This window comes from Coloeus monedula, assembly GCF_965178545.1.
Source record: "Coloeus monedula genome assembly, chromosome: 7".
Taxonomy (NCBI): Eukaryota; Metazoa; Chordata; class Aves; order Passeriformes; family Corvidae; genus Coloeus; species Coloeus monedula.
In genome coordinates this window covers 32,169,900-32,183,491 of record NC_138787.1, presented here as the reverse complement: position 1 = coordinate 32,183,491, position 13,592 = coordinate 32,169,900, and the positions used below count along the sequence as shown (strand labels likewise).

Below are 13,592 nucleotides of genomic sequence, written 5' to 3'. Positions count from 1 at the left end.
AGTTAAGAACTTTCAGACTTACAGAAAAACGTATTACGAGAAGACTGAGTCTGAAAAGATTCAGTTAAAGAGAGTCCTGAAGTGATGTTTGGTAAAGTGATGAGGACTAAGAAATACGTTTTGCAATTCCTCAACTCTGTCACAAGTCCTTTTCTCATCAATTCTCAGGTCAATAGGGAAAAGTGAGAATGGGTGCAAAGAAGATGTAAAGTAATTAGACTTACAAGAGATGCCTATTTTCCACTCTTTTGTGTTTTGCATCCCTCCGACTTCTTAGCCCACAAAGCGCCAAACATCCAAACGGAAAGATGACATTCTCTTGTATTCACTGTCAATTCTATTGTCCATGTCCAAGCCCTTGGTCCCATATTTGACTGCTTATTTTAAGAGCAATGAAATGGTTGGTGGGAGCACTGAGGGAACATGGCAGGAAAGGGTTGTGAGGAGAAAGGGGTGTCCTGTAGCCTCATGGGGAGAAGGGGGTGTCTCGTCACCACCTGGGTCTGTGGGGCACAGACTACTGCTGTCTACTTGGCCCTGGTGAGGCCACATCTGAGCACCGTGTCCACTTCTGGGCTCCTCAGTACAGGAAAGACAAGGAGCTACTGGAGAGGGTCCAGCAGAGGCCACAAAGGTGATGAGGGGTCTGGAGCATCTCTCTTACGAGGAGAGACTGCGGGAGCTGGGCCTGTTTAGTCTGGAGAAGAGAAGACTGAGAGGGGTTCTCATTAACGCACATTAAGATCTCAAAGACAGGTGCCAAGAGGATGGTGCCAGACTGTTTTCCGTGGTGCCCAGCGACAGGACGAGGAGTAATGGCCATAAACTAAAACACAAGAAGTTTCACCTCAATATGAGGAAGAACTTCTTTACATTGAGGGTGGTAGCGCACTGGGAAAGCTGCCCAGGGAGGGCGTGGAGTCTTCCTCTGTGGAGATGTTCCAAACCCACCTGAAGGTGTTCCTGTGACACCTGCCCGAGGTGACCCTGCCCGGGTAGGGCGGTGGGACGGGATGATCTCGAGAGGTCCCTTCCAGCCCCGGCGGTTCCGTGATTCCGTGAGCAGCGGGTGTCTCGCCCCTGACGGGGCCGCGGACAGCAGCCGGGGAGGCGCCGCCTCCCGCCGCCCCACACGGACCGGCCGCGCCGCCGCCCCCGAGGCGGCCGCTGGGGCGGAGCGGCAGCGGCGGTGCCGCCCGCCCGCCCGCCCTCCCTGCCCGTGCGGGAGCCTCTCCGCGGTCCTGCCTCGCTCCCTTCTCCAGCCGCCCGGGATGGGCGTGCGGAGCGGCAGGCGCGGGCGGGAGCCGCGGGCAGCGCTGGGGCGGCGGCACATGGCGGGCGGCCGCTGAGCGGAGCCGCGTCCCGGTGTGGGGCTCCCGCTCGCCGGCAGCGGGGCTGGGGACGGTGCCGGCGGCCTGGGAAGGGGCAGTAGTGAGGGGCGGAGCCCCGGTCTCGGGCATGGCGGAGACCCTGAGCCCCTGCTCCCCACGGGGCCAGTGCCAGCCCAGCATGGATGCCAACACCTCGTCCGCCAACATGGACGCCAACGCCTCCTCCTCGGTGGTGGGCGGCAGCGCGTGGAGGGGCCGGGAGCCCTTCTCCATCTTCACCGTCCTCATCCTGACCCTGCTGGTGCTCCTGACCGTGGCCACCTTCCTCTGGAACCTGCTGGTGCTGGCGACCATCCTGCGAGTGAAGGCCTTCCACCGAGTGCCGCACAACCTGGTGGCCTCCACGGCGGTGTCGGACGTGCTGGTGGCGGCCCTGGTGATGCCGCTGAGCCTGGTGAAGGAGCTGTCGGCCGGGCGGCGGTGGCGGCTGGGCCGTGAGCTGTGCCTCGTGTGGGTGTGCTTCGACGTGCTGTGCTGCACGGCCAGCATCTGGAACGTGACGGCCATCGCCCTGGACCGCTACTGGTTCATCACCCGGCAGCTGCAGTACACGCTGCTCGCCCGCCGCCGCATCTCCAATGTCATGATCGCTCTCACCTGGCTGCTCTCCGCCGCCATCTCCCTCGCCCCGCTCCTGGGCTGGGGGGAGACCTACAGCCCCGAGCAGGAGCGCTGCCAGGTCAGCCAGGACCCGTCCTACACCATCGTCTCCACGGGCGGCGCGTTCTACCTGCCCCTCTGCGTGGTGCTCTTCGTCTACTGGAAGATCTACAAGGCGTCCAAGTTCCACATGGGGGGCCGCAGGAGGAACGCCGTGGTGCCGCTGCCGGAGGTAAGGCTGGGGAAGGGGAGGGAGCCCCTGCTGCTCCCCCAGGCACTGCGATCCTGCTTCTCGCCAGCTCCCGGCCCTCACCCCTGCGTTGGTGGGTTCTGCACAGCGAGAAGGCTGCGAGGTACCTTGGGGCTCCCGTGTGAGTTGAACTTTGTCACAGACTGGACGTGAGCAGTAATTAGCCAGTCAAAAAGGGCAACCCTTGGAGAAGAGCTTTATTCTCACTTTTTCCTTGTGTGTTATAAGAGTAAGGGACAGGTGCACTCACTGCCAGTCGGGAGAGACATTTGAAAATGGTCTCTTTGTTCTGAATTTGCCGTTCCTTGGGTTTTTTTTTTTTCCTCTTTTTGTTTTTTACAGCGTTGGTAGGGTAAAAAAAAAAAAAGAGATCCTTAGGTCCTGTAGTGAGTAAATGCATGCACATTTATTTACCGGCACAGACTTTGTGTGTCTGAATAGATTTTGATAAACAAATTACACACTATACGCTCTCTTTCTATATATATACATTCTGATGTGCTTGGGCTATTTTACCTTGAGTACTGCTCACTGCATAATGTTGAAACAATGAGCAATTAATTGTTTCTGGTTTAAAATGACCTGCTGTTTTAAAAACCATGTTCTCTTTCTTATCCGAAAGATTGTCTGTGATCCCGCGGTGCCCTAGCCATTTGGGAGGTCTCGTTCATTTTGGGGATACACCTTACTGACAGGAAAGCTGTGTCCCTTCAGAAGGGCTGGGGTTGGCTCCTTGTGCCCTATAAGTCAGGCTCTCTGCATGATGCTGCTGTCACCCATCCCATGCCTCCACCGTGCTTGGCAGTGCTCTCTGCAAACTCTCCCTGCGTTCTTTCACATATTCTTACTCTCACTCCTACCAGTGAAAAATTTTCTTTATGCTTTTGTGATTGCATGTTGAACTTCCTAAGACCTTCCCTTCCCAGGAGCGAAAGATGAGCTCTGTGGATGTTAGAGATGCCTACAGAGAACCTTTCTGTTCCATTGGGGCTAATCCTGCACAGCCTCATTCCCCTGCTAAATCCTTCTCTCTTTGATTTGGAGTCAAGGAAGCACATTATTATGGTCACAAGTAAGAGTCTGTAGGTTGTGTCCCCAGATTCTTGCAAGAGATAACAGCACTGGCAATTGTGATTAGGCTTGCAGATTTGGCTTGTAATGTCTTAAAGATACTATTAATGTATATTGTTTTATGAAGGTGTCTTCTATACAAAAGCAAAAAATTTTCTAGAAAAGTTTAGAATATCTCCTCTAGCGGCATTTTTTTCCCTACGATCTTCAGCCCTTAGGTTGCACCAAATTTCTTTCAAATTGCTTTAAGTATGATGAATGTATTGCTTGGAGTTAATGTATAATCCTTTCAAGCACAAAAGCCAGCTGATTATTTGTAGTGGTTTTGCATGCTCTACCTTTTACATACACACATACCCATTCAGGACTGGTTGTTTGGAATCAAATTCTGGGAAGTTAAATGAGCTGAGGCATTGCTGCTCAAGCCAGTGGAGAGACACATCATATGACAGTTTTAGCAAGAAAGAGTCTGGCTGCAAACTGTTTAGTTCTGTCTGTGAAAGCCCTTGCGTGGGCCCAGCATGGCTGGCAGGTAAGTGCTTTTTGCTGATGCAATGTCTGGGGGCTGGTTTAGGCTGCACTGACAGAAGGGCTCTGTCAGAGTGAGCTAAACACCCATTTTGGAGGGGTTATTGCAGTACCAGTAAATGCTCAAGCCAGTAGTTCTTCATCTTTCTCATATTGGTGTGATTGACATATTAATTTCTTTTACAACGGGGATTCTTGACTCTGCAATTGGTATGTGGCAGCAACTTCCCCCATTATCCCAGCAGCTCCATTTGCTGACTTAAATTAAAAGACTTCTGTGATTCAGATGCAAACTTTGCTCCTCACCTAAAGGAAGAGCTGATGCTGCACACGTTTACATTAAATGAACTCGTGGATCAAGCAAGCTGGCATTCAGGATGCATTTCTTGTTTTCTTTCTAAATTAAGATACTGAGATTTACTCACAGAGTGTTATCCTGATCTTATTTAAGCTTGTGGTAGTAAGCTCACATCCACAGGAAGAGTAGCAGTTCCCCAGTGAATTCTGGAGGGGAATCTTCATGCACATTACTACTGTTCTTTGGCAAAACCCTGTTGTTTTTTTCTTAACATGCAAACAAAAGGCAACATTGCCAAGCTTTGCTTCCCCACATGTAGGGGTGATCAGGCTGTCTGCATCAGCTCTCTCCTCTCTGATGGGACAAATTCTGTTCTGCTTCTCATGGTTTGCCCATAAAATCATTCTTATTTTCTCTTTCTTTCTCCCTTGATGTCTCTCCTCCCTCTACTTTATTCCATTTCTTCCTTCTCAGAGAATGCTCGCCTGTCATGCTCACCCTGGCAACATTTTCCTTCTGTCACTGTGACTCTGGATGTGAATTCCCCTCTGCATCTAGGTCAGTTCTCACTCCAGGTGCCCTGCACCAGCTGATCTGAGGAATATTAGCAAGGTTTTTTTGGCAGACAATGCCAAAGGCTGGAAGTGCTTCCGAGTCTGGAGGTGAGCAGTAACAGCAGTGATCCCTGCTGGGAGAGATGTCTGTGTTGCACTCGGGAATGAGCTGTCAGGTAGTGCTGGATTGGAACTGCACAGCAGGGCTGCAGTTTGTGGCCTGAGGTACAACCAGCTGGTTCATTCTGGCAAGTCTCAGGACAAAAAAGGTCTGAGTTCATAGCCCTCAGATGCCAGTAGGGATGTCTTGGAAAAACCAATGCACCAAGTGGAGCACTGAGGGTGGTACGTTGATGTTTGTCAGCCAACAGACTCAGGCACCAAAGTGCTTTACAGGTTGCCACTATATATATGTATATAAAAAATGTTCATTTTTTTTTACAGAGAAAGAACATTTCTTTGAAACTGGGAGTTGGCATACGTACCTTATGTTCCTACGCTCTCACAGAGCTGCAGAATAGAATAGTTATTTTGTAACTATTTTGAGTCATTCTTTGGTTAAAATTTTACTTGTGTTTTTGAAAAACACTTTTCAAAACCTTTGAAAAAATTCAGGTGAGGGAGATGGACATGAAACATCTGAGATGCTTCAGGTTTTAATGAGAGCTTGGTTTTTTGCTTTCCTTTGAAATAAAATAATTGCCAAATTGGGATCCTAAATTAAGCTGGTGCTTTTAAAATTGTTTGCTAATTATGAAACTGCCTAAAAAGTGAATTCTGCAGGCAACACTGATGTGGGTGACCCTCATTAAAAACCTAGTGGCATATCATCACTGACAGAGAGCTATGCTCTGTCACACCTTGCTGACAGCAGGCAATAATTCTCTCTCTAAATAGTCCAATTGAAATAAATGAGACTGCTTGAAAAACAGCAGATACTGCTGCATAGTGCCCTTTTAAATCAGTGAAATCCCTTGTAGCATAGGGATAGCCCAGCAAAACCAAGGATGACGGGATCTGAATGTCTGGATTACTACATGTAGCAATTGCAAAATCAGATTTAAATTTTCATATGATTTAAAAATAAAGTTCTGTTGATGATTGGGGTTTTTTTTGTTGGTTTTGTTTGTTTTTTTTCTTTCTCCCCTCTCATAGTACTTGTATAGTGTATAAAACATTAGGCATGATCCAAACCTTAGAGTTTTGTGAGTGTCCTTCCCGCTCTGTGTAAGATCAGGCCCCAGAGCTCCAGTGGTGCTGTGTTGTTCTGCACCTTGGCCCATTCAGCCTCTCAAACTCACTTAACCAGTCAGGACAGTGTGGGAGAGAAAACAGATTCTCCTTCTCTGAAGGGGTCACAGGCTTTTTATTTCTTATTTCTGCCCCTGACTGTACAAGTAGAAGAGATGAGTCAGGAAACAAAGTTCAGCTGTCCAGAAGAGTGGCAAAAAATGTCCAGAAAAGAGTGAGGCAGGAAGCAAACTGGAGTGGGTAGTGATTTCCTGGGAGAAATACAGAATTAGTCCTGCTTACAGCAGAAGAAAATCCTGTGAGAGAAAGTGGGTGTTCTTCTCCCTGTCAAATGAACTGTTTGTCATGTTGGTGGAGCATCCAAGAGAGTGTAGACATTTCCATGTTTTGATCCTTTGCTGTGCATTTAGTTTCTTGTGTTCTTGGTCAAAGAGCAAGAAGTGTGCCAGGGCTGCACTGAGGCAGTAACGACCTTTGCTGCATCAAACTGATAGTCAAAGCTCTGAATTTGTGGTAGTAAGCCAGATTTGATTGATGTTTATCATCTTTACTGTTGTTTTGTTTTGTTATTGCAGACCCTGCAGGTGCAGGACCTGCCACAAAGGACCAATAATAGCAATCATTACAGCTTTAAGGAACATTTTAAATCAAGGGATTTTGTCAGAAGCTCCTTGGTGGTATCTTTTCTATGACATTCTAGGAGCACAGGAACTGGGAGCATACAGCTCTGGGAACATGGAGCCATTTAATAGTAGCAATTTACTGGGGATAGACAAACAAGAGAAGGGGCATTGAACTGTAAGTGCTGATCAACATACAGAGGAATAAATTCTGGAACTAAAACCAAACTCCTTTGTGTCCGTAGAAGGATTTGTACTTGAGCTCATTTCCTTAATTTACTCTCTTTATTATTCTCACAGAAAAGCAGTCGTCTCTGCACTTCTCAAAGCCCACTGTCCTGGAAATAGCTGATTTCATTAATTTCGACCCGAATTCTGGCCTCAGAGTAGCAGTCTTTTCTATCAGCTATTTCCCCAGTGCTCCTGACTCGCAGCTCCTGGAGCAGTGCCTGGGCAGATGGAAGGAAATCTGTGCCGGAGGCAGAGTGTGCTGCTAGACACCAAGTGAGAGCAGTGTGCAGCACTGCAGAGATGTCTCCAGCATAACCCAAGGCATCTCCATGGACTGCTCTCATTTACAGTCTGTGACCACCTCTTCTGCTGTCACAGGCTGCTTGTTAGTGCTCAAAAATGGGGGTAAAGGTTCTGTACTTGTCCTTTGTTCTGCATGTTACAGGATAAAGGTGAGGTGTTGTGACTTACATTAGAAACTGGACTCATGCAAAACCTCTGGAACTGGCGCTGGGAACTGCAGATCTGGTACAGTTAGAGCTGCATTTAGTTCTAGCAAGTAATTTACAAAATGTACCATGATCTGTTTTCACTTGCTGTTTTGTATTCAGAGGCTTGACCTAACAAGTGAAGTTTGTAAAAACTCCTCTGACTTCAGTGGAAGCTTGATCAGGCTGTAAATGCAGGCTTCATTGGGGAAAACACCTGAGGATACCTGTGGTATCTTCTACGAAAGAAATGAAATAACTTTTTCTTACAAGATGTAATTAAGTGATAAAAGGGTCGCTGCTAGTAAACTCTGCAGTCAGAAGTAGTGAGAAGGCTCTGATTTGATGATGGCACACAGCAAGCTCCATCTTTTGAGCAAGAGTTGAAGGTTTAATACAGTACCAAACTGTGCCTGATGCTCGTGACGAAGTGCTTTGTATGGCTCTTCCCAAGAGGCACTTATGTAACTATTCTGCAGGGCTAAGACATAATCTTTCAGGGTTGCTTGTCACAGATTTGTCCTCATGTCATACATTCATCCCTTTTTGCAGAGTGTGATTAAGGACATGCAGAGCAAGTCCTTCTGCAGACAAATGGTGTGATCCTTGCTACATGAGGGGTGTCCCATTTTAATTGTCAGAACAGATGTGATTTTCATTTTCCTCCATTATTTGCCTGTACTGACAATCTGCTGCTCTTATATTCTGCAGCCCTGTCTCATGCCTGAGGGTGCAGACAGGGATATCCATCCTGAAGAGTGATTGTTCATCCACTGCCAGTGTTCCCATGTCTGAATTGCTATGCTCATATTGAGTAGAGACCCTCCATCTATTACAAAGGTGGCACATGCATGTGGAATATGTGGCTAATTTAACAATGAGCCATCTTTGGAGTGGTGTCAAAGTCCTGCAGTGCTGTGAATTATCACTCAGGCAAATTTTACAGCCTTAAACTGTTGTTTTTATTGCACTCTCTTCATAACTGTAGTGCCTAGAAGAACTTTAATATTGCAGATACTTCAATCTTCAGGTTAAAATTACTAGGTAGTGTCTTCATCTGGTCAGACTCAAAGCACATGAATAACTTCTGCCCAGGAGCAGTTTGCCCCAGAGCACTGTGCTGTACTCACTGCAGAGATGAATGTCTTGCCCTTGGTGAGGAGACAAGAAGCACTGTTGACAGCCTGGAGTAGCTGAAATTTTTTCCTCTCTTATATGACTTCTGCTGAAGCCAGAGTTTGAACTGAAGGCCAATTGAAATGGTGTTTTTCTGGCAATAGAGTACTTTTTGAGAAAATACAGAATCACAGAATGGTAGGGTTTGGAAGGGCCTCTGGAGATCATCTAATCCAAGCCCCCTGCTAAAGCAGTTCACCTGGAGCAGGTCTAAAGGCCAGGCAGCAGCATGAGTCTGGTGCAGGGATCGGCAGCAGACACAGGCCTTTGTTAGCCTGCCTTAACAACCCAATTTCCCTCTAGGTATGAAGGCATCCAAGAAAATAAACTGAAGAAGGGTCCCACAACACGCATGGCACCAGTTGCTCTTTATTTAGCTCTGTTTGTCAGCTACACTTGGCAGCTTTTCCAGTGTAATGAGAAGCCCGGTAACTTTGGCACTCTGGGGTATTTTCTTGCTTTTAGCATGGAAGGAATGGAGTTCAGGCCTTTTGTGGTAGGTGCACAGATGTTGTGCTGTCATTTAAAAGTAATACTTCACTCAAACAAACTGTCTTGGTAAGAAACTGTGTTTGCTTTTGTTTGAGGTGAAGGAAGCTTCGCAGGAACCACAGATGGTGTTTACAGCTCGTCGTGCAGCTATCACTTTCCAGACAGATGGAGAAACATGGAGAGAACAGAAAGAGAAAAAGGCAGCTCTGATGGTTGGCATCTTAATTGGAGTTTTTGTACTGTGCTGGATCCCTTTCTTCATCACAGCATTAATAAGTCCTCTCTGTTCCTGCAATATCCCACCCGTCTGGAAAAGCATCTTTCTTTGGCTTGGCTACTCAAATTCTTTCTTTAATCCTCTCATTTATACAGCATTTAACAAAAATTACAACAATGCCTTCAAGAACCTTTTTGTAAAGCAGAGATAAAAGGGGAGACGGAGGAGAAAATGATTGCTCTATTGCATAATAGAGAGATTTCTTGAGGGAAACATCCCTGTGATATGTACAGTTTTCATGCACAAGAGCTACTTGAGGGGATTTAGGAGCTGTGAAAAAGAAGATGGAAGACGTCTGGATATAAACCTACTGAGAGTTTACAGTTCCCCCTTAGAAACACCTATGTGCTTCTCCAGGGTTTGGCAAAGAAGATGGAAGCAGGGAATGCCTCTTCAAACCAACACACGCTGAGGTGTGCCAGCAAAGCCCGGTGTGTGGCCGGTGCTGTGGCTGACACACCCAATGGCTGATCCCACCCAGCCGGCCACGGGGCTGTGCTGGAGCTCTCCTCATTAGCAAAGGCACCGGTGGGAGCTGCTAACTGAGCAGTACTGGCATATTTGCGATATGGGCAGGATGCTGGCTTCGGTTTGGAGATTTATTTGGAAGGGAATAAACATGCTGCAGTCAATCAGTCCTTGAGTTGATGTGAAATTAAAGTGGATGACTAAGCAGCTCAGAAACACACCCTGCCAGGATTGAGGGGCTGTGTACTCTGCAAGCAGCAGGGCTTGATGGGCAGGCTTGGTCAGATGGGTCAGTTGTGTCCCCTGGGGTTAAGTGAAACAAGAGGCAAGTATAAAATTATTCAGAGCCCCTGAGAATGTGTTCTCACTGCTTGCACAGGAGGATCTAGCGAGGATTTTTCACCTGTGTTGTCCTCTGTCATGCTGCCAGGTTCAGGCTCTCCCTGTTTTATGAAACCCAGCTGAGCTCAAGATAGACACCAACACCTCCAAGTGAATGGGGACTGAATGCGTGGTTATTTTGTGCTGCCATAAAACTGAGCAGGCATCTGTGTTACAAACCCCAAACATGATGTTCAGTCACACCAGCTGTGCTGGCAGCAACATGTGGCTGCTTGGCAGTGGGAGGTGAGTGCCTGCACTGTGTCTGGGGCCTTGCACCATAAATGTGCTCATCACCCAACCCGAGTAAAGTCCACAAGTTGTCAGCTGGCATCAACTTCCTCCTCCTGTAACAAAGGTGTTGATGCTATTGGGTCTAAGTGACTCCCAAAAACCCAAAGGGACTCAAACCCAAGCCTTAAATTGTTTTCCCAAGATCTGACAAACACCCCATACCCAACAATATATACATAAATAATGTATTTCCTGCATACTGCCAAGCCCATCTTGCTCCGTATTTGTTTCTCTGGTGGGCTTTACTTCCTCCCCTGCTCTGAGTGGGAGAGCTGACAGCATCTCTGTGTATTTCTAGCATGGCAGCTTTTTACTGACATAGAGTCCCAGGAAGCTTAGGGAAGCTTGGCTGCATCTCAGGAGCACGGTGTATGGTGAGGTCAGGCAGTGCTGTACCTCACACCTGCACTGCTGTGGCAGTCCAGTGTGACCTGCTGTGCCTGCAGCCACAGCCACCTGTGTCTTGCATTCCTGCTGAGGATGCTTCTCTCAATTTCAGTGGGAATTCAGAAGTTTTAATAACCTAGAATTTCGAAGAGTAGTTAGTGACTCAGACTTAAATGCCAATTTAAATAACTTTCCCTTCTGATTCTCAACTTGCCTGTATATGGAATAGCTACCATTCAAACCAGTGTTTGGAGGCTTAGTTAAACCAGAAGGAAGGCACATATGTGAGAGACTGAATGCTACTAAAACCTGCAGCCTCGTTCAGAACCACTGACAGTTTTTTCAAGTCAGTTGAATTTTTTCATATAAGAGAGTCATTGCTCTAAAACCTTTAAAATCCAAACAGATGATATGGAAGGAGGAAATGAAGAGGTTGTCTTGAGTTGGTGTTGAAAAGCATACAAATCTTCTGCATGGGGCACTCCTGAAATTCCTAGTAACATGTTTTGGCCAAATTTTAGTACCTGTACTCCCTCGGCCTGGTAAGCCAAGCCATTACTGTCACACAAATCTAATGCCAACCCTTGGCCCATCCCAGTCAGGCTGCAGGAGCAGCAGTGATACTCCAGCTGCACATTCCAGCTGACTGGAGCAGCACCGGGCTCTGGTTCCTGTGCAGGAGCCCTTCCCTGGAGCGACACAGGCTGTGAAGGCACCTCCTACCATGGCTTGGCCTCTGGAACTTGGGAGAACACCACAGAGCTGTTCCTGCAGCTGCACACGTGGCATTGCTGCAGACACTGATGGGCAGCAGGGTGCCTTCAGCTCACAGGAGAGCTGCAGCAGGGCACTGACGCAGCTCTCCTCCTCCTCAAGGATGAATTTAGCTCCCTTAGGAGGTGAGGCTGGGCCTCTGGAATTTTGCTGTGAGCAGATCTGAAGAGAAGCAGCCAGTGCTCTGCCCACCCAAGCATCTGTGCCAGCAGCGAGTGTTACAGTGACAGGCTCGCACAGCCTGGCTCCATACCGAGAAGCAAGTGGAGCTTTCATTTCATTACAGTGGCTTTAGGAAACTCTTAACAAAATCAACTTCCCACACTGGCTCTAAATGCAGACTGCATTTAGAAGAGCAGAGCACATATTCAGGATTTAAAATTCTGGTTTTTAATCACAGCTTACTCCAGGGCAAAGAAATTATGGTGTCTGTGGTTGTTGTGTAACCTGCTGGATGGTCCCATATGAACTAAGATAAATGACACAGTATCTTGACTGTCCAAACAGGGAAAAAAAAAAAGCAGGTATTCCAAAGGAACATCACTGGGCAGAGCTTAGACGTTACAGTCATTTATTTCCCCAGCTGAAGCTGCCGATTTGGAATACACCAATCGTGTCTGTACACAGTGGACTGCTAGTTTTAAACTTTATTTCTTGACATGGAATTTGCTCCTAGAAAAACTTACCGGAGCCTATTGCTCAGCAGAAGGGCGTTGCTGCATCCTGCAGCAAGGCTCTGGGAATCTTGCAGCAGCTGTATTTAAATTAAGGCCTGTTTGCTGTGCTGTTGGAGCCCAGACTGTGCAGAAATGAAAGGGCTTTGGAAGATGAATGTGAGCAGAAAATGCTGACAACCCTTAGAAAGAAATTAGGTTTTGCTGCAAGTCCTGTAAATGTTACAAGCCTGGTAACACTAGATGAATTCAGAGTAAGAGCTTTCTCTTTCAACAAAGAAATCCAGCAATACTGAAGTAGAATTCTGAGTTCCTCCCTTGCAATCAGCCAAGATGGAGAATTAAGGCAGATTCTCCTTGCTCTAGGTTCCTGCCCAGGTATGAGGAGAAATGGCACCCAGCACATAGAGCCTGTGCCAGAAAGCCAGAGCTGATGGAACTGCTTTCACACCCTCACCAGCCTCCTTTCTTCTTTTCACATGGGTCTCACAGCAAAGGTAGCATCCATCTGCCCTGGGCTCCAGCTACAATAGACAGTTATTATCTGGACTCTGATTTATTCTTTGTGAGCAACAGCTGCATCTTCAAAAACCTCAGATTTATATTTTAGTAAAAATCACAAGTTCCTGGTCAGAGCAACAGATTTCACGTTTTTAAATTTCTTGTGGAAGTTTCCAGGTTACTGTGTTTGTAGCAGGTAAGCATGAATTTCAACATTATACTGAACAAATAACCACATCATTTATTCTACGTGCAAGTTCATTACTTACCCTACCTAGGAAATTTTGCTTGATGCTAAAAAGCAATTGTGATTAAAATGATAAATCCCAAACTGAAATGTCCATTCAAGTTACTTTTTTAGAGTTGCATGGTACACTAGCACAGCACAGCTTGAATTCCCAAGCAGGTGTCCTTGGTGCCAGTTGAATTATTCAATTCACAAACTAGAAAGAGCCTTACAGTTTTTATAGAGGGCAAAGTTTGTAGACAGAAATAACACCTTCTGTAGCTGACTACAGAAAGTCTGCAAGTAGCACTCAATGCAGGTTTCCTTCTTTGAAGGAATGCTGAATGTAAATTTTTCCTTCTTTGAAGGGACTTGGAATCTGATTCTGCCTTTGTTGTTTTGCTAGCTCTGGGCAGACTGACTTTTTGAACAGATGCAAGAGGAGCAGCCCAGATCTATTCCCTCACTAACCCGTGTTGGGGAGCAAGGTTCCAGCTGGCTCAGTGGGAAGGTTTTCTTTCTGTTTGTGCTGAAGAACAGGACCAGGACATCAAAAAACCAGTGACTCATTTGACTATGGACATGATTCATCTTTTAATGCACTTGTAATTCAAGAGCCTGGGAAAGCTTCCAAGGCAAGTTCCACCTTAAAAACACGAT

At 46.9% G+C, this 13,592-nt stretch overlaps 1 protein-coding gene across 1 annotated transcript; it reads left to right on the top strand.

The window, feature by feature from the left end:
* Nucleotides 1-1,458: 1,458 nt before the first annotated feature.
* LOC309575062 (5-hydroxytryptamine receptor 5B-like) lies at nt 1,459-9,378 on the top strand (the record flags this gene model as incomplete). Its single annotated transcript, XM_082285227.1, has 2 exons — nt 1,459-2,223; nt 9,022-9,378. The coding sequence occupies 2 exons, from the start codon at nt 1,459-1,461 to the stop codon at nt 9,376-9,378; spliced, it is 1,122 nt and encodes a 373-aa protein (XP_082141353.1).
* Between the last annotated feature and the right edge of the window lie 4,214 nt (nt 9,379-13,592).